Source organism: Ambystoma mexicanum, chromosome 10, assembly GCF_040938575.1.
Source record: "Ambystoma mexicanum isolate Mex_15411 chromosome 10, UKY_AmexF1_1, whole genome shotgun sequence".
NCBI classification, from domain to species: domain Eukaryota; kingdom Metazoa; phylum Chordata; class Amphibia; order Caudata; family Ambystomatidae; genus Ambystoma; species Ambystoma mexicanum.
This window is the reverse complement of record NC_090932.1, coordinates 868623115-868644553: the sequence shown is the minus strand read 5'-3', so window position 1 is coordinate 868644553 and position 21439 is coordinate 868623115. Positions and strand designations below refer to the sequence as shown.

General features: G+C 45.2%; 1 protein-coding gene across 1 annotated transcript in view; it reads left to right on the top strand.

Annotated features, from left to right (window-relative positions):
* LSG1 (large 60S subunit nuclear export GTPase 1) overlaps positions 1 to 21439 on the top strand; it is a 374602-nt gene that overhangs the window by 260355 nt on the left and 92808 nt on the right. Inside the window, exons 10-11 of the mRNA XM_069618580.1 lie at positions 17943 to 18086; positions 18522 to 18645. Coding sequence (XP_069474681.1) covers positions 17943 to 18086; positions 18522 to 18645 — 268 coding nt within the window. The remainder of the gene's footprint in view (positions 1 to 17942; positions 18087 to 18521; positions 18646 to 21439) is intronic.

Below are 21439 nucleotides of genomic sequence, written 5' to 3'. Positions count from 1 at the left end.
TAACAGACAGTCCATCAGGGCATAACAACGTACTGGGGAGGCCAGACGGACCACAGTGATGGAAAGCGCCATTTCGAGGGGATTTGTTCCTCCGACGTATACCACGTCTATGACGGGTAATCACCACAGCTGTGCTGATTGCCTGTCATAGATGTGGAATACGTCGTCAGAGCATCCCAGGTAAGAAAGTAACTTCTTCTTAGAAGGAGAAACTACTGGAAGTGATTCAGAAATCCATGTCCTCCCTTGAAAGTAACGTGCAGACTCTGGGCGTGGAGGTATCCCTGATTAGAGCGACTTCAGGAAAGTCACAGAGCGGGTCACGGAAGCTGAGAGGAGAGTGGGAGAGGTAGAGGACATGCTTCTGGTGCTACAGACCAGGCTTAATGCTCTTGCTTCGGCGACAAGAGCCATAGAGTAGAGGGCAGGACGCGGAGGGTCGCTCGAGAGAGAATGTGAGGATTCTGGGAGTGGCATAGGGGGGGGGGGGTTAAGGCCAGAGTACAGAACGGTTTGTGGAGAGGCTGCTCATGGACATCCTGAAGATCGAGGGACTGTCAAAGTGGTTCTCAATTGAGAGGGTGCATAGGACCGCGGGCAAGAGAACTCGGGTGGGTGCACTGCTGCGGGCAATTGTGGCAAAGCTTCTCAACTTTTGCGACAGGGATGCCATTTTACAGGACACTAGAGGGTGTTTGGTCTATTCTGTGGATGAATTGCGCATCAAGGTTTTTCCAGATTTCAGTCAGGAGGTGCACAGGCAGCACAAATCATATGACACAGTGAGGCGGAGGCTGCAAGATCAAGGCCACAGATGCATGTTTTACCCAGCCAAACCAAAGGTGCTTGTGGAGGGACATTCCTTTGTTTTTCAAAGCCTGAGTCAAGCATGGGACTGGGTGGAGTCTAGACCTGCTGGAATAGCTGGGTCCGGTGGTGGATTCAGACCTGGAGCTGGCATGGTTGGATCGAGTTCCCCTCGCTCTGCATGAAACGTGACTGATACTGCTCCAAATGGACAGATATGTGTGGGTACGGATGGCACCCTAACCATGGATGAGAGACTGCAACCCAGTGAAAGTGGTGTCGAATGAGAAGATGGCCTGGTAGACTTGCGACTTGGTGCCAGGCTACACACACTGCTGTCGAGTTTTCCAGAACTGCAGAGACGGATGAAGCTGTATCTAGGATCATGGGTGAGGATCGATCGGGAGCAGACTCCACCTGAAATAAGCTCTAAACGGGAGCCTCGAGAATTTAGGAAATGTTCAGACCATTTATTATAGAATTGTCACATTCACGCTCTCCTTCCTTGGATGCTATTCTAGTTTGGCTCAGGGGTTGTCTTAGTCACAGTATCCTTTTGTTTCTCCCATCATTCATTTAGCAAACGGACAACCCTTGGCTCTCACACTTCTGTCAATGGGCCCAGAATTACCAGATGTCTGGAGTACTCTTTGCAAGGGAACTCATTGTGAATAGCCTGTTTGCAAACTTCCACAATTCATGGGAACTCTTGAGCACATCTCAAGGCCATCACGTATCTATGACTCGATTTTAATACGATCTACACTAATATGTAGACTTATATTGCCACCAGGTAAGTTAGACTGCATAGAGGCTCCATAAAAGGTAAGACTATCACTTCTGTACCAATTAACCCCATTGCCATCCAGCCTTTTTTCTAATCTTTTGCAAAGATAACCCAGTGGAGTTTTGCATGTCTCTGTGTTTAACTCTAGCTGTGATTACTTATGTCATACTTTGGAACTGTTTTCACATGCTTTTGGGAACAAGATGCTATCCACTGAGCTGCCTGGAGCTTTCCTTTTTCGCTTCCCCTCCTAGACAGACTTAGTTTATTTATCGCGCTCGGCATACAGAGCCGGACGTTTTAGTCCGGTTAGTGCAGCCTCATATCCATTTGGGAGGAGCTGTGCCCGGACTGCGCTCTTCTTTGCTTGGAGAAGGGGTTCCTGTCCTATGTCCAGGGCTGCTTTCTCCTCCTGGAGATGTCAAGTTTCTGGAGGTATTTTGACTCTTTTGGAGTGGGAAGAGGGAGGCGAGTGCCAATTTAACTGTGCGATTTACGATTTGTACTTTTGTCATACATGTTTCTCAACTTTTCATAACATATTTAAATATAGCCACACGTTTCCACTGCTGAAATAGAGATCCACCGGTTTTGCTCTCATCTTCGGGCTTACCGGTTGATTCAACAGCGAGCCCCACATCATTTCAGCCGACCCTTGCTCTTCAAGGGCCTTGGCAAATGGACTCCATTCCCAGGATGGTGGAGTTTGTCTTTCTGCACCGTTTATTCGGGCCCCAATGAAGCGGTTTTATTTTATGTACTAAGGAACAGGGGGGAGAGTTTCCATATTGCCCAAAAAATGTCTCCTAACAAAAATGTTTTTTGCGGAGACATTATTACATTGAACAACAAGGGGAGCAGGGGATATACCTGCATCCCGTCCGCATACATAATGTCACCATATATAATGTTGCCAATGACTTTTCCCGGTGACATTATGTATGGGGATATTAGTACATGATACCACAGGGGGATGTCGTGGAGGGGATGGGTGCTTGTCTCTTGCACTTAGCCTTATTAATGGGGCTGCATGGTTCATCCTTTAATGCAATTACATGAGATCCACACATGCAAGCATATCTTGTATGTGTCTTGGTCTGGATTATACCACCTTATCATTGGGGGGACAGCAGCGCGCTTCCTTCCTTTTCACTAGCCTGGGTTCTAGGATGTTAACTTTATGGTTGGAATCTACAGCCGTTTCTAAGTTGACTCCTATGGTTACCATATCTTTCACATGGCACCCCAACCTTGCTGCACATTGATGGGATGTAAGGCTTATTAATAAGGGTATTGCACTATGGCCTACCAGCAGAAAGCTCCCATAGCTAGAGGAGCTGACTATCCCATATATTAATCTACTGCACCTGTCAGAACACGGTACTATTACACACATTTTAATTCTATTTTCCAGTGGTCCCCTATAGCATAGGTCAGGCCTTCCCATTTCATAAGTGCACTCTAAATCTCTCCCCGCCACGGAATGCTATCGGAGTATGGCTCCAGGTGGGGGGAGACTTGTTTGTCATTTCACCATTTTGTGTCCAACCTTTCTTTCAGCACACAGCCAATTGGCTCTGACACTTCTGTCAGCGGGCTAAGTAGCACCAGGTCTCTTGAGGACTTCCCCATAAGGGACACAGAATATTTGGTCTCTAAGCCTCCATAACATTCAGGAACCCTTTAGCACCTCTCTTCCCTACATCCATCTACTCTCCTCGAATGTTCTGGCAGTCACTGCCTCGCTCAGCAACTTGATTCAGTGCCTCAGATCGCGGCACCACCATCCCCCTTGATTTGTGTGCTCACTTGGTCTTTTGCATCATGCTGTTGCTCATCCTGAGACTACACACCTCAAGACATTGTGTGCTCACTTGCATTCTTGATTCATGCTGTTTCACATCCTGGGACTAACCATCTCCTTATGCATTGTGTGCACATTTGGACGTATGAATCCTGCTGTTCCGCATCGGGGCATCCCCCATCTGCCTCTTCACTGTTGTTTCTCTCTCGCAATCTCTTCATCCTCCCTCCTTATTCCTGTCCTGCTTACCTGTCCGCTGCTACCCCTCCCCTCCCCCCTCCTCTCATTCCTCCTTTTTGTTACAGCACTTCTTTTTTCCACTCGTCTCTCCCCCCCACTCTCCTCTTGTATAGCTCTTGCATTATTGAAACTACCATCAGGCACATACAGTAATTTTTATTAAATGTCGTAATTCAGCTTGTATGCCTCTGTTCCATGTTGTACCTCCAAACACTTAGCACTTGCCCATTTTGAATGGCCAATGCCTACTAAGAATGTTAAATTCTGCTCATCTGTATCGCCCTCCCTGCACTGGAGCGCTTTGAAAAGCTTTAAATGTATATGCGCTATATAAATACCCAATAAATAAATTTCAAGGCCATAATAAATCCGTAACCTTCATTATAATTAAACCTACAACACATTGCACTCCTAACTGACAAGATAATTGATTTGCCTATTATGGACAGCTTCTTACTCTTCATTACCTTTTTGGTCTTAACCCATATTTACTGTACATGTATCCCAGCTAATGCTACCACTCAATCCTCATGCTGTCCTCCTCTTGTCACCTTTGTCTTCTGGTCCATCACCAACTTTCTCCCGCTGTTGTCAATTCCTGGGTGGGGTCACAGTTCACCCACACGGACACGTTTTTGTTTGACTCTCTAAGACTACTACTGTGGTGAGGTGTGCAGTATAAATACTAACTAACATAACTTACGGAGCTGAATATTGAGGGGCACAGAGAGGCTATATATGTTGCTGGGTGATTGTTTGCCTGGAGCTCCAGGAAGCAGGACCAGGGCTTCTTCCTGAGCCTTGTTTGGAGGTGGGATGGACTGGGTGACCGACATATCTACCTGACGGATATGAGGAGGGTGTTGTCAAGGTTCAGGGCTGTAGAATTGCTAGATGTACTACAGAAGGGGCCGTAGGGCCTGCCTGGTGGTGGGAAGTTTCTCTGTTTGATACGTATGTGGTGGCTGGGGGCTCAGTATCTCTCTTGACATGCAGCAAAGCTTTGCCCCCTCTAGTGTTTTGCCTCAAGCCTATCCAGCGCCCATGGTGGCAGGGCTTGGTTGAATGAGGCGGAATCTTAGTTGGGGGGGACGGGAGGGGGTTCTCGGATTGGAGGGCTGTGCTGCTCAAAGGGGGAGTTGGGGTTTGTCTTAATGGTTGGGGTTGTGGCCATGGGGACAGTGGGGTTGGTTTGTTCTCACTGGTTATGTTACTTCGGTGGTGCTTAGTGGTTTCCCATTGATTTGTTGGATACGACTTGCGCCGTGGGTGGGTTCTTTGATGTGGTATTCTCCTTATCGCTGCTCTAAAATGTGATTCATTGGAATGTACCAGGACTCAACAATGTGATCAAGAGGAGTAGAAGTCACTTACACTTAATTAGACCCAAAGTAGACCTGGATGTTTTGCAGGAACCCATCTTGATGTTGGGGGTGGGGCGGTGCTGGGTAGATTGCGTAGGTGATGGAAGGGGCAAGTTGTTGGGGTTCTCATATGAGCTAGGGACTCTTAGCATTACGGACAGGGAGACGTTGGTAGACTGAGTGGGAGGTTTGTGGCCATTGTTGGGAGTTTGTTTGGTCACTCTTTGTTGTTATTTGGCACTTATGCCCCCAACATTCAACAGGTGGTATTCTTTGAAAAGATGCAGGATCTGATGGTTGCCCATCGAGATCACTGGGTACTGTGGTTTGGGGATTTCCATTGCATATTCAATAAAGAGCTAAAGTATGAATGTTCTACCTTTTTGGGGGTGGTGTCAAAGACACTTTTGGGGATGATGATGATGATGACTGACCTGTGCCTGTGTGATGTGTGGAGATTGAAACATGGAGAAAAGCGTAGCTACTCCTATTACTTAGTGGTGCACAGCTCTTATTCTCGCATAGACTACGCCTTTGTGCGGGAGAAGGATCTCAAATTGATAGCGTCTGTGCAGTTTTTGGATCGATCCCTCTCAGATCATGCACGCTTGCTGCTGGGGATCTCTAGGAGGGGGCCGTATTTTCCCATTCCCTCACCCCCCAATCCCATGGTGGAGGTTTGATAATAGCATGCTGTTGGATATGGCATTTCAGTCTTCCCTAGGGGATCAGATTAAGTTCTTGGACATTAAATGGGCATCTACCAGACATTGGTTCACTGAATGGGGGGTGCATTTCCACAAAGATTGGGTTATGCAGGGCCCTGTCGACCACAGGTCTTATCCTTGAGCAGTCGGCGCTGAGGCTGGAACAGAAACTGGCTAGGGTGAGGCACTCTGTGCTGAACTGTCAACTGCTATGTTTGATCTGCGGGTGAATCGGGACTGATTGTATAACTATACTGGATATGTATCGAGACAACACTTGGAGGGGGATAAGGTTGGAAGGCTCCTGACCTGGCAGGTCTGACGGGAAGGGGTGCAATGCCAGTGGGGCATGGCTAGAGATGGGGATGGATGTATGGTTACTGAACAGCATGGGATTATTGAAGTGTTTGTCGCTTTTATAGCAATTTGTATGCGGCACAGGATGGGTTTGATCGCGGGAGAGCAGCTTCTTGGCTGGATGAATCCGCCTTGCCTAGGTTGACTATGAAACCGAGTGACCTGTTGATGTGATGGTAGGGGTGCATCAGGTGGAATGGCCTATAGAGAATATGGATCTGGGTAAGACCCCTGCAGTGGATGGTTTGACGGCAGAGGTGCACAGACAATATAAGGAAATATAGCTCCGAAGCTACTGGAGGTCTTCCTTGAGGCCGTGGAACAGGGTGCACTCCCTGGGTCCATGTTGAAGGCATTAGTCATGGTCCTCCTTACAGAGGGCAGAGATTGCAAGGATTGTGCCTCTTACAGACCTTTATCTATGATCAATGTGGACATAATGATCTTGTGTAAAGTTGCTCGCCGGCTGACTTCGGTAATACAAACGTTGGTACACCAGGATCAGATGGGATTCTTTCCTGACAGGAGTACTACGCATAATCGGAGAAGGCTCTTTTTGAAAGTGTTCAAATACAGACATTCCAATACAAAGTTGGCAGTGATCAGCTTAGATTCCTCTAAGGCCTTTGACTCAGTTAGCTGGGAGTTTCAATGGATGGTGCTGGGAAAAAATGGGTCTGGGAACACAATTCATTGACTGGGTAAGTCTTGTTTATGAGGGTTCAACTTCTAGGGTCAATAAAGCCATCTCTGACCCATGGTGGGTGCACGAGGGTACGTGGAAAGCGTGTCCTATGCTGAGTTTATATTTTTGTTGGTCATAGAGGTATCTGCAGAAATGTCTTAATGAGAACATGTCGATGGAGAAATTACTGTATTTATTTGGTTGAATCTTTACAAAATGTTGGTACATTTTAAAATATAAATAGATGGGGGTGGGGTAAGGGTATAACTTCAGGTGGAGGAAGTGTGAGGGCCCCCCCGCCCACAACCAGGCATTATAAAAAAAAAAGGTCAAAAACCCAAAAGTAATTTTGTTTTTTCGACCCCAAAAAAATAGGTAATTTCTCCATTCTAAATTTTATTTTGGAATTTTTCACGGATATCCGTCATAGAACCACTTGTGCGGGTTATCCGTAGGAGACATGATGCAGTGGGGATGGCGATACACTGTATTTACTTGTATGCTGTTGACGTACTTCTATATGTCCGGGATCCTGTGACTAACCTGGAGGGGGTCTGGACTTCGGTTAAGGAATTCGGGACACTGTCCAGGCTGGTGGTGAATCATGCCAAATTCGCAATCTATACCATTCCGACGGATGTGGGGGAAGATCCTGCGCACCTGGAATGGATAGCCCCGAGGGAGGATTCAAGTACCTTGGTATCTGGGTGAGTGCAGACTGGGAGTGGGTGTATCAGAAGAATATTGAGTGGGCAGAGACTGCCTTTGGGAAAGTTACAGAACTCTGAGAGTGGTGTCCTCTGTTGGTGATGGGAGGGATGGCACTGGTAAAGGTGATAGTATTGCCATGGCTGCTGTATGTCTTCCAAATGATGCCCTTCCGGCAAAGTACTTCCAGGTGTTACCTATGATACTGTCTAAGTTACTTTGGAAGGTGGATGCCTGAGGGTTGCTCTGGCTTACTTGGATTGCCAGCTGCTAAAGATGGAATTGGTGTACCGGATCTTGGGTCATATTACTTGGCCAATGTGCTCCAACATATGGTGGTGGATTGATTTCCTCATCCGCACACAGAGCCACTAACCGATTGAATAGAGGCGGCATGTGCTCCTACACTTTTTTTGGAACTGCTGGGCACCCAAAGGGGAGAGCTTATGATACGTCCCTTGCCAGTCGGCACGATCATACGCACATGATGGCAGGCTATGAAACTCCTGGGGCAGAAGCTCACTTTTATGCAGGAGATGCTACTGACCAGCAATAGATTGTGCCACGTCACTATGGGAAGGGAAGGGTGGATAGGCCGAGTGGGGCGGGGGCTGGTTGGTGACCTCTACAAAGAGGACAGGGCTATCACATTCCAGGAGTTGAGGACTTGCATCCGAGTGTCCACCTTCATTCCTTAGACTTTGCTGAATTGATGACGTGAACCGTAGTGTTGTGGGATGGCTTCTCTGATAGACCTTGGACACATGGGATTATTGTCACACAGATGCAATTGGCGCATGGCAGCAGGTGCATTTCTGATATCTATGCCGCTGATGGACACGAAACGGACACTATGGCATTGAGGCTGAAACAGACCCGGGGGGTGGGAGGGGGGGGGATCTACTCACTGATGCAGAATGGGGCAGAGTGCTGCTGCACGTAAATCAAGTGTCTAGTAATGCAAGTTTCCAATATAAGCTTGCGAGGCGTACGTAGATCACTCGCCTGATGGTGGCAAAAATGGCACCGGGCAAGATAGAGGTTGGGTCTTATCTGCACATGTAGTGGGGGTGTGATCGGATCCAGTTGTTTTGGGAAAGAGTATTGGAGGAGCTGTCTGAGTTGACCAGGGTCTGGGTTCATCCTACGGTGAAGCAGTGCCTCTTGAGCTCCTTCCTAACAGAAAAGGTAGACTCAAAATGCTTATTAAGGTGCTATTGTTGGAACTGATCTTGGCCTAGCGGACCATAGCAATGGCTTGAAAGGCCATGAACTGACCTAGGTTCGCTGACTGGCAGAGGGAGGTACAGAAGTGCGGCCGGGCGGAAATTGTTGTTAATACTAATAGGTGTATCCCTGAAGATGGGTCCAATAGTTAGTGTATGGCATGAAATGTGGGACCTGTTGACTCGTTTGGATCTGGCATCCCATTGAGCCGTGTGCTTTGAGTTGGCGACGGGGGGACCTGTTGGTAAACTTTTTGGTAGTTGGTCAGACCTGGCCTGCTGACGACAGGCAGCAGTAAACCTGGGAGGGTGGCTAAGCTCCCTGTGACATATGATAGCGCTATGCTGGTAATGGCCTGTTTATGCACGCTGGGAGGAGGGGGGTGGAAAACAAAGGGTAGTTGGTTTTCTTATGAACAATAGTGCCCAATGATGATTCGAGGTGCTACATGCCCATGGGCCCAGAGAGGTAGGATACCTTACCAGGCAAATGGATCTCTTTATCTGCCTCTATGGGGTCAAAGAGATTGGGTAGCCAAGGCCTATTAAATGTATGTATGGAAAACCGCATGATTTTGCGTTGTTCTCCTTTTTTGTTAAATGTGAAAAGGGAGCCTGTGAAGTTATGTTTTGTGATGTACTAAATGTAATAAACGGATGTAATAAAAAAAGGACGCAGTGGGCTTGTGGTGGTGATTTAGGATGGGTAAGTTCTTTTCTTTCTTCTCCCAGATCCAAGACTAACCCAGGGGCAGGATACCCGACCCAGGTTCCTAGAGTGGCGACAGGAGACAAAGGATCTTGCTCCCAATGTTATCCTATGGAGGACTGGGTGGGGCGGCAGGGGCAGGCAAAAGGTTATGCTTACTTACCCCCTCCACCCCCCCGACTCAGATTTTCCCAGCAGTTGTGATGGATTGTCTGGGTGTGCGCTGGCGGTATGATCTTCCGGCCTTTGTTCGTGTGATAGCTGCCCATTGGTTGCGGGTTCAAGGATTTCTCTGGTCGGGTGCAAATGCAAGCTGCAACCCCTGTCTGCGAAGAGATACAGCAACCATTGTCTGCGAAGAAATGCAGAATCCAACGATGCAGACTCCTTCAGGACACCACAGGATGGAAGAAGGCGAGTTTCAGTGACGATCAGTTTGCAGGTGACGACAGGCGTCCTTCCAGTCGCGGTTACAGAAGTTGCTGCAGGACAGGTTCCCTTGAAGATAAGAAGCTGTAATTCAGGAAGAAGGCTTGTGGCACAAGCTGACAACTACCAACTGTGATGAATCTGATGTCCTGACTCATTTCCCGGAGGTAGCCTCTCCTCATGTGGCCAGGGGACAGCAGCCACTACCTGATCCTGACCTTGGGATGGCTATTTAGGACCATATGGGGGGAGGTGAGCCTCAGGGGAATGACAGAACATCATCTGGTAAAACATGCCTATCCCACTTTTCCCTTAGGCCCGGATTACCCCTCCGTAACTCCAAAAGACCCTATGGCATATTGTAATGTTACTCTAGAACATCCTAGGGGTAAAAATGTATACAGCTATTATAGTCTTGCTTCCCCATCTATTGTTTGATGGTGCTAATAATCAGCTTAAGTTGGAATTGTTGGTTAACTCTAACCCCTCTTTTGTCATAGGCAAGGCAAAAGGTGGGATGAGGAAGAAACCGGTTACATTCTGGCTGAATGAAAATGCTGAGATGAGGAAGAGGGCTGGAGTGACGAAGATTACTGGAGCCGGAAAGTCAATGCCACGTTCCATTGGTTGGAAAATAACAGCCAGTGCTGGGACATTTAAATGCACCGAAGAAGAAGAGGGAATTGGAAGGGAAGCAAAATCGAGCCAGTAAGGCTCAGCAAGAGAATCCTCTGTGGGAGTTCCACTATTCCGGAAGAAAGTCGGGAATCAAGGGCTTCCTTTGCCAAGCGTCGGCTTGGAGACCAACTGGAGACACAGGTTGCGGTGTGCATCAGACGGCGTCCCAATCCGGGAGCGAACCCCTTTGGAAGGCGAGTGGAGGCGGCGACAGAGAGAGGCAACCCAAGCACTCCTGGCCAGTCGGGCAGACCAGGAAGCAGCCAGAGCCGAGAGCCGTGGCCGCAGAGCACTGCAGCCGAGAAGAGAGGTGAACTCCAGGCCGCATAGTGAAACGGTGCCGGTTGACTGTGGAGTTGCCCGATAGGGAAGAAGGAATTTGCTGTGGAAACTGGAATCCAGAGCATGCTTCATTCCGATGCAAGGAGCGGGAATGCCCTGTGCCGCTGACTGGGGAAAGTTGCTCGAAGCCAGCAAATACTGAGGTGAGTACCCGAGTGTGTGAGTGGAGTAAGAGATTGCATATGTTGTCAGTGAACCCAGAAGGGAAAAGGGGACCCCAAAACTGAAGCACAGAGACCCTGAAAGAGTGAATTGGTTGCCAAGAGTGGGGAAGAGAGTGATTCTCTTTGGAATCAGTCACATCTACATCATCACAGTACTTTGTCATAAAGTAACTTCGGGGAAGATCCATGCCCCCTTGTACTGAATGAGAAAGAGAGATTGCAACATAAAGTCCTGGCAGGAGAGTATACCAGGCGAATTGTGGATCTGGGATACCCACCATAAGGAATTGTAAAAGAGAACCTGGCAGGGTAGTATACCAGGTATTTTGCGAGTCTGGGTCCCGCATCCAAATTGTGTGAAGAAACTGTACAAGAGAACCTGGCAGGGGTGTATACCGGGTGTTTTGTCTGTGCCCGCACCTAAGTTGTGTTATATTGGAAATAGAATCCTAAGGAAGACCCATGTCCTTTGGATTTGAATGGTATTTAATCTGGAAAAAGGTCCTGGGGGAAGGGAGTCGACACAAGAGGACGGAGTTATCCTCTTGTGCTGTAAAGAACTTGGTTATTCTTTGAACTTTTGTTTTGGTGGAGAGAATCCTGGGGAAGGGAGTAATTCACTTTGGAACTGTAAACCTCAATTTGGAACTTTTGTTGGAGTTACCCTTTTGTTGAACTTGACAATTTCCACGCTTTCTAAGCCAAAGACAATACTCTTAACACCTTAGTCCGTATTAGAATGCGAGGGCTAGAAAAGGATTTCATACACGGGAAATGTTTGCTTTGGACATCTTGACAGTCCCTTAGTTTAGGTTGAGGTAGGGAGATACCTCCTAGATTACGGAGAGTGAGGCATTTTCCAACTCCTTTATTATTTAATAAATGTGTATGCCAGTTACCATTAGTCCTGTGTCAGCATCTCATTCCTGGTTTCTCAAACCACATTCAGGGCTTGAACATGGAACGGCAACCGTTCTGCAGAGTTAGCACATGAGATTGCTGCTTAGTCAACCGGGCAGTCCAGGGCCACCTTTGAAGGCTCTGAAGGGATGGATCTGTTAGAAAGCGTTGAGACTAGTTGGTCCCATTAGTCCAAGGGCTGAAGCACGGTTCATAGTGACATTTTCGAACATCATATTTTCGAAATGCCATTTTTTTCGACACCAAAAAGGCGAAAAAAAAGTTTTTTTTAATTTATTATTTTAAATGGGGGTTCCCCCCCAAGTCCCGTTTTGTTTTTATACACTTTTTTTTAACTAACGAAGCAAAAATAAAACAAATTTTAAAAAAAACAATCTTTTTTTCGCATTTTTTCTGACAAAATGGCATTTCGAAAATGTCTTTGCCAATTTAACTGGACACCCTGAAGCACCGCTCAGGGTATTTGGAGTCTGGCAGAGGAGCAGGGCTTCATCGGGCTGGACACTGGAGAGGTAGATGAGCCACGTCAGGAGTCGTCTTCGGGTCATCAGAGGTCTGCTCTTCTTCGAGGGATTCTTGACTCCAACATAGATCTGAAGAATAGCTGCAGGAGTCCTCCTCTTATCCGAGCTGGCAGCAAGTCCAAGCACACCAAAAGAAAGGATCTACATCATTCAAACAGCTAGTAGTTGTAAAATCAGCGACAGCTACTGGTTTTGCATCTGCCTCAGTGGAAGACGTTCAGACGCCAGTGGTGTGAACTGGGCCACTCTCACTCTCTCACACTGACTCTCTCTCTCTCTCTCTCACACTCTCTCTCTCACACTCTCTCTCTCACACACACACACTCTCTCTCACACAAAATCGGCAGCTGTGCCAGCAATTGCTTGGCCTTATAAGGACGTTCCCATCCTGTGAAAGCAGGAAGAAGTTCAAACTCCAATATGGCCAAAAGAACAAGCAACAATCTCACTAGAACGTTTATCAAAAAGCAGTGGCTGCGAACTCTCAACTGGTTAATAAACACTGAACAGGTTATCAAGCCATGTTCTATCGAGAGAGGGGCACCCTCTACTTTTGCAAACCAAATTTCAAGGAACCTGGGATTGGTAACCTTAGGTCTCCTGGGGGAAACCAGACGTGGTCTCCCTCTCATTGTGCTTAGAGAGGCATCAGCTTCACCTCACTGATGATCCCCAACAAGGGTGAAACACGTGTATGGGGTTGCTGGTGGTACCCTCGTTCAGGTTGGAATTGCCATTGCATTTCGGTGCTGGACTGCCCCTGGGCAGGACAAAGACTGATATGCAAATGGATATTTCCCATCTGTGAAAGGCACAGTGAGAAAAAGCAGTGGCTGCAAACTCTCAAGTGGTTAATAACCACTGAACAGGTTGTCAAGCCATGTTCTATCGAGAGAGGGGCGCCTGCTACCTTTGCAAACCATAGAACGTTTAGTAGTCAAAGGTAATGCAAAAACTGTACAAATGTACTAACTTGTGTTTAGGCCATAAACAAGTTAATTCCCATATGTAAAAAGCTAGGGGGATACAACAATATGCCCATTGCACTGCACTGTAAGGTGCTGTGTGCAATGTTATCAACACAAGAATTCAAAAGGTAAGGCCTGATTAGTTTTCCCATATGAGCAAAAGGGAATGGAAGTGGTGAAGCTGAAGCCTTTACTTTCCTTCAAAAAGTCAGAACAGGATCAAAAATTGAGCAAAAATAATGGGGTTCCATCGGAATCCATGGAGGGAAAGTTTCAAAACAAAACTTTCCGAACCCTTACTTTTTGTAAGTTATTGTCCGCTGTTCAAACTGTTCTACTTACCAGTGTGTAGGTGGTTCTTGTTTAAAAATGTACTTTTTCCATGTGTAGATTGCTAACCGTGTTTAGTGATTTCCCATATTATATGGTAATCTATGCCGTAGGCAAGGTTAGTGATTGATCTTCCCTTTCAGTAATCTGTCTCTTAAGAAACAAACTGCTTGTGCCTACCTACTGTCTGCATAGAAGTTTAGAGGCTGTTAAGGCAGCCACATCCAGTTGTTCTGGTTCTGATCTCTTCCTCGTCGGAAGTTCCCCAAGTACTTAGCATGTATGTGGTTGTGTAACACCCCACCCACCCACCCATCCATGTCATTTATTTATTATGCTTAGAATGCTTTTTTGTATTTTCCTGGACATTAAATCGGGAGGGTAGGGAATCTGCCCAGGATCTAAGGGGTTAAGCTTTCAGATCAGAAGCTGGTATGCTGGCTGTTAAACTGTGCAGATGAAGTTCGTTGGGGATGGCAGTCTCCCTGGAACCATGGGAGTTCAAGTGCTTCCCAAAGCATATTATGAAAAGAACCAGATGGTAAGGTGAAGTATAATAATATTAATGGCAGCTTGGTACTTGGGTCAAGTTGCATCTTGACTGGTGTTCATTTGATTTGCTAAGAGGTGTTGCCCCAAGGAGGCTACTCTGGAGAGTGATGGAGATTGTTATTTATCCCCTCATACCACTAGGTGAGGGTTACAGGTCTTTCCTGGTGAACCTAGGCAGAGCCAGGGTGGAGTTGACCCCTAGGTAGCCCATTTGTTTAAGACTCAAAGATTGCGGGTATCCTAACGGGTACCATGTGTTTGCTAATATTAGAGTCCAGTATTGTATTCAAAGCAGTGATGCTTGCAATAGTGTTGTAGCCCCTTGGGGGTACATTGGGTTGCACTACTACCCCAAACGGAAGTGATGGGTCCGCAGTTATTTACACAATCGCTGGCCTTCGCTGCGACTGTGGAAAGTCTGACCACCCCGGAAGCACCCTACATGTCCCAAGAGAACAGTAGGATGGAATGTCTGCTGCAGAACCACAAACTGAGAAAACTTGCTAATATGGAGCAGACATTTTGTCAGCCTCTACTGAAGTGGGTAAGATAGTCCCAATAGGGAGTGATCACTAGGCAGTACCTTTGGCCCTTTTATTTTAATGAACGGACTACTACTAGGTCCATGGACAGTACAGATAGCATGAACATTGGACTGTAACCTACTTGGACCATAAGCTCTTTTTACACAGGCTTCTGAAGTCCACTAAGTTATCTAGTGGATCCTTTAAGAAGATTCTCATAGTTGAAGTCACCCTTCAAATCGCAGATGGTGTTAAGAAAATGTTTGTGGTAAGGTTTTGCTTGGGAATGACTTGGAAGCAAGAGGACGTTTTAGAGTTGGCTCTCTCCTTTTAGGAGTCAGCTGGTTAAATCCGAGTCCTTCCACAGCGCCACTGGCGAAGGGGGCAAATGCTATGTCTAGATCCAAGAGGAAGACTACTTTACTTTTCCTATGCCTCCTGTAAGAACTTGTGACTCCCCTCTATGCCCATGGGATAAAACACTTGTACTGTGGAACACTCTCTGTAATAAGGTCCCTCAACTGAGGGCCCTGTTTGAAATCCTATTTTCGGTTCAGGTGAAGGAATTCCACCTGAGGTTCTTTTAGGACGGATCCCTTCTTTAAAAACAATGTATTCTGTTGGGATCTTGTAGTTCTTGTAGTCTGCAAAGACTGAACCTCAACAAAAAGGTGAAGTTGTTGACTAGCCCAAAAAGTTATTCTAGCTCTTGTAGTCTGAATACCCGACTTGACCCATGTAACATACCCCAAAAGGAATTAGTTACTTTTCGGTAAAGAATGAGAGACTTGTTGGGGCAGAATTCAATTGTTTGTGTTCCTCTACCTCTGTGGACCCCCTAAAGTTGCTTGTAGCTTGCATGTTTTGATACTGCTACCCTGAAAGTGTTGTGGAAAAGGATAGTGGGAGTTGTAATTTTAGTTTTGGCTACACTAAGGTTTTAGCCACTTTTACCACATGAGTAGAGCTTATGTGGTAACATTGGGGTTCTAATTTTATTTGTTAAGCCTTGCTTTCGTCAATGTTGTTTTGTGAGCCTTTTTGTCTGTGTGGTCATAATGGCTCTATTGCTGACATAGGTTCACCCTGAGCCCACAAAAGCACCATTTGGATTAGGTTTAAGCCAGTTAATTATGGTTATAAGTCCCTAGACTTGCAAATCTACACAACCTGTGTGTATGTCTGTATGGTTGTCATTTTGTTACTGGAGTGTGATTGGTGGGGCTGGTTCAGTCAGCCTCTGAGTGAGTGTTCTTTGATGGGAGGCACACTTTGCATTCCTTGGATGTGTTCCTGAACTCACCTGAAGATGGTTACTGGAATTGGCTGCTGCAGATGATCCTTCTGTGGCCATACCGGCTGGGCCCTTGTTCCTTTGCAACTTGATTTTCCCTGATGATGGAATTCATTGCTGAGCTCTTCCTTTACCACTTTTCTCATCTTTGCTAAATTGACTGGCTGCCCTTGCTAGACTCTTCCTCACCTGCAGTTGCTGTACCCCGGTAAAATCATTTTGGCCTCGTACCAAAAGGTAAGGGGTCTCCCCTCACCTTTGTGCCCTGGCAATCCGAGTAACTGCTACCCGCTACTTGCTCCCCTTCAACTTCATCATGGGACATCCTCCATTGTTCCGAGCAGTTTACTTCTATGGAGCATTGTTTTCTTGTTGGCGGGCTGTTCCCACCTGCTCCGCTGGGCTGACCTTTGACCTTTGCCTGGTCATGCAGAGTGCTCCTGTTGCTGCCACCATGTTCTGTGCCACCTGGGTAGTCTAGCAGGTATCTTCCTCCTTGCTGCACCCTGGGTTGGAATTGTCCCAACCCTAGTCCCCAAGCATTACTAGCCTCCCCTGAAACCGACAACCACCTGTGCACCTGCCGTTCATTAGATGACTTTACATCATACAGTACTGTATTTGTCTCTGGATCCTTAGACCCTGATCCCATAGTTGCTGCTCTTCTCCAGGGTATCCGGGATCAACTTGGATTTGCATACTCCATTCTATCTTTGATCACAGTCGTGGAGAGTGGGATTTTGGGGGGGGGGGCGCTGGGGTGGGGGGCCGCTGGGGTGGGAGGGAGGTGTGTGTGCGTGTGCTCAGCCACACTACCCATTCAGAGAATTTTGGCTAACTTGATGGACACCCTACTATTTCATTAAGGATAATTATTCAAACGCCCCTCCCTAGAGTGCTGTGGAAAAGCTTTCCTAACAGACACTCAGAAAAAGTGTATATATACATCACTTCGGCGTTAATCACAAGATGCACCTCTAAATGGGGACTTTAAAACACAAAGGGAAAGGTGATTCTGTACATTTGAAATTGGGAAAATAATTAGTACGAACAGAGATGGCGGAATCATGTAATTGCCAATCGATACTTTATGCTCCTCCTGCAACCCCAACAGATTCACTCTCATTCTCTAGCCGTTAAGAAATGTTTTCCCCACAAAAGAAACTCGGGTATTTACAGACTTCCTTCTCTATATTGCAGATGTGGTCATGACAAATAATCACACATCCAGTTTGCTAAATTCTGTGCATGGTTCTCGTGTCCCTTCCTCTGCAAATAACATGTTAATAGTACTGCAATTGTATGAAAAATTGGACAACCTGGACATTAACATGAACTTTCTTTTGACACAATTATCACATTCGCCTTATTGTAAGGCTATCCATCCCCAGTCCCCCTCAAATGTTCTTGCTACCTCTGAACTCCTGCAACTTGCTTGGGGCACAGCCAGCTCTGAAAGGTATACCTGTAACTGCACACAGCCTGGGTGGGGGTGTGAAGGGCACATCTGGCTGTTGAATGCTTTCTGAGCCCCAGAACGCCATCCCCAGTTCTGACAGTCCCCGGCCCGTGGCTTACTGGCAAGGAATGCATGGCTTTATACATTTTATGAAAATGTATCATGTCACTTGATAGTATAATTATGCAGAAATTTTAAAAAATGCTGCCAAGAAAGTTTTAATTCCATTCATGTTAATATAACCGTTTTCCCTCCTTTAATTACAGAGTACAGATTTCGTCCCAGTTGTGAATGTGTCATAAAACTGATGGCCAAAATGCATATCATGATCTTTTAAAAAAATATGTATATATTGTTTTTTAGACCCTCTTTGTAGAGCCTGGCCTTTGCCTCTGCGATTGTCCCGGTCTGGTGATGCCATCGTTTGTAGCAACTAAGGCAGAAATGATCTGCAGTGGAATTCTACCGATTGACCAAATGCGAGACCACATTCCACCAGTTTCACTGATATCCTTTTCATGCCAATTTGGGTGGCCGTTTTCATTTATTCTATTCATATGCACAACTGTCTCTCTGGCATATACTTATATTTTTTTCAGCGTAATGTGGAAGTGTGCTCTTGGAACCATCACTGTTTTCCTGCGAAATATATGAATATCCCTAATATGTTCGCTGTGTAGATTAACCAGGGTGATGGAGAAAGTGATTGGCTCTGGAACAGATTTGGGAAGCCAAATTATGTTCTAGAGGTTGGAATAGCAGATGTAATTACTTTGTTTCCTGTCTTTTCCCCACAATGAAGATCGTGTCTGTGAGCTTTAAGGATGTATTTTTTTCAGCTTTTCATTGGTTGTGCTGCCTATTAATACCTATTATAAAGAACTATGTGCACCGTCTGTATGTTTTGGTAGGACTTGTGCAAACTTTCCTTTACTAATTTACATTTGCCAACGTATCCCTCGACATGTGTTGGAGGTAACATATGGAATTAATATCATACGGCCCAGAGAGGATGAAGACCCTACCCGTGCACCAACATCCGAAGAATTTCTAACAGCTTACGGCTGTAAGTTATGTTCCTTTATAAACCTTTGACGAAAATGTGTAATGCAACCTACCATGTTTTCCTTTTCTGTTGCAGCTGTCCGATCTGCGGGTGAGGGGTCAATGTTAGTGATCCCTGGTTTCTAGTAGGAAAGTCTAACATGCGGAATGCACACTTTAGAAATTGCTTTAGTGCATTTGAAATGTTACCCCACGTCTCATGCACATGTTTCAAAGAAAGGGGTGTCATATCAGGAAAGCAATTTCAAGTCTTCCTGGATTTTCAAGTAGAAAACTGATTGAGTGATCTGCAAAAGTGCCATTTTTGGATGGTCTAAAAGTGCAAGATCATTGCCTGGTTATGTTATTATTCATTGAGTGCCTTTTTATTAGCACAAAAGTAACGTTTTTGCCAACTTGTCTTCTCTCCAAACAGCACCCTATAGGATCCTTCAGAAATATTGTATTTGTACCCATAAATACATACCTGTGCCTTTGCACTGACGAAATGTCATGTCACCCATTGCTTGGATATAGAAAAAGGTCTAACATGAGGAGGGAAGAGAAAATGAACTATTTTCATTCATCTCCACCAAATGCTATTCTCCATACCCTATATGTCTACTATACAACCCAATTGAGGCATGATTTTGCATGATAAACCCTTCTCAGTTGTTCAATTGCCAGTTTTCATTGATAATTGGATAGTCCTTAAAGATCACCATCTGCGTGTGACATAAGTGTAGCTTGTCGGTTCAAAAGTGCGCACTCATGCAAGTTTTCTTAACGCTATGCCCAAATATGTTAACTATTTAACGTGCTCCAACAGCCCTTTAAGAAAGGTTTTGCAGATTGTGTATTTTAGCCCTTACAATTAATATTTTCAACTTTCGAATATTAAAAGAGAAATCCTTACTTTCCATACATGCTCCTGCTAAGTGGTGATACTTGCCACAATTAAATGTAGGATAAGGGCAAGTTCAGTGGTAGCACAGCTCTTTCTAAAACTACCTTCGGTGTTTGCTAAAATATTTTTATCCTAAAACCTGCTATCAAGCCCGTAAAGATTAATTTAGCAAAAATGTTTGTCGAATCAAGCAATAAAATGGGGCAATAAGATTTTTCTAATGTCTATTTTTTTTATAACGCAATATAATAAGGACCCTTTCAAACTTTTCGGAGTTCTACCAGTGTGCTACATAGCATTAAAAACTATTGTCAATTATGGAAAACAGATAGATGCATTATAACATCAGGTCCTACACTTTTGTTAGATGAAACGGTGCGTATAATTTGTTACAAGTCAGCATCTCGAAATTCACAATTCAAATAATTGCTTATATAGGACAAAACAGGGAGACTTACTATTGCATCTATTCCTTTTTTGGTGTTAACTTTACTATTATATAAGGAAAATGCTCAACCCGTGCACACAGTGAAACCGTGGTCATGGGAGTATAGGAACCTATGCTATTCGGCACTAGCACAGTCCCCGGAAGAATCTGGGCTCTTTTAATTTAACTACTTCTTCCAGGTTTTAGACTTTTATTTTCTTTTTTTGGCAAAATGCATACGTATTTAAAAGCAGCCCTCTTTTAAGATAATTATCTGTGGGTGTTTATTAATTATTTTTAGAATGTACAATAAATCAACTTTTGCTTCTCGACATTCTTTGTATACTAACTGGGATTTTTTTTTAGAAATCTGTCTCCTAGAAGATTCTCGGGTAGTTTCAATGTTATTTAAGAACATTCAGACCTTTAACAGGCTCCCCACTATATATTAATTGCTCTGTGTACCCTTGTTGAAATAACTCTTAAAATATTCCTAGGGCTCCCCCTTTCCCACCTAATGTTTTTGCTGTTATTTCCGAATACATCTAGCAGTCCAGGTACATTTTATGGAAACATGTAAACTGATGTGGTACTCTCTGATATATTAATGACACTAATATCTTTAACTATATTCTTATTATAACCTTTTCCAATAAGGTAATCTGTCACTGAGCTAAAATGATGATTATTGAAAGTACCCAGACAGGGCGATCGGAGTACATTGTGATTCAAAGGTCTTCAATCCCATTTTGTCAAGGTATTTAAACATGGCCACACCGCATCATATTGATCAGCACACATTTAAGCAGCAGGGATTCCCCAAACGATTTCTTGTTCTATATTAAACAATGCTTTCATGGACCCATACTCCAGTTTAAAATTAGAAACCCCTCCATTTTAAATACAACAATGAGTACTCACCTAAACACATATGTAATCAAAAACTCCATGCTGTTTTGTAATGGATAAGAACCTCACATTGATACAAGCAGAATAAAGATGGATAAGTCATTAAATATTCCACTACTCTGAATTATTGAAGTTAAATATATTTCAAGGATCTATTCTTCTCTCAACCTGAAAGAATTTCTAACGTATCTATTTTTAGGAGCAGATTTGATGTAAGGTGAATAATTGCACACTCACTGCAGAACAGATCTCATCTAAATATGGATGTTGTTTACAGAAGGCTGCACCACAACTTATAACATCAGTGAGTTATTCCTCTTTCATAGTTGTCAAAACAGCACACCCATTAGTGGCACAAACCACATATTGTTGATTTCACACTATTGTATTAAATGTGCTGATTCAGCGCCAGATAAGTGGGCACACCTACCACCTTTGAGAGTAAGCGGGGGGTTAGGGGACACCTTCTAGGGGGAAAACACAGGTACCCAAACAAACTTGCGTCACACCATAAAAGAAGCCCTCGTGGGGAAAGGGGTAGGGATGCATCGTGTGTACAATCGGCCCAAGGGA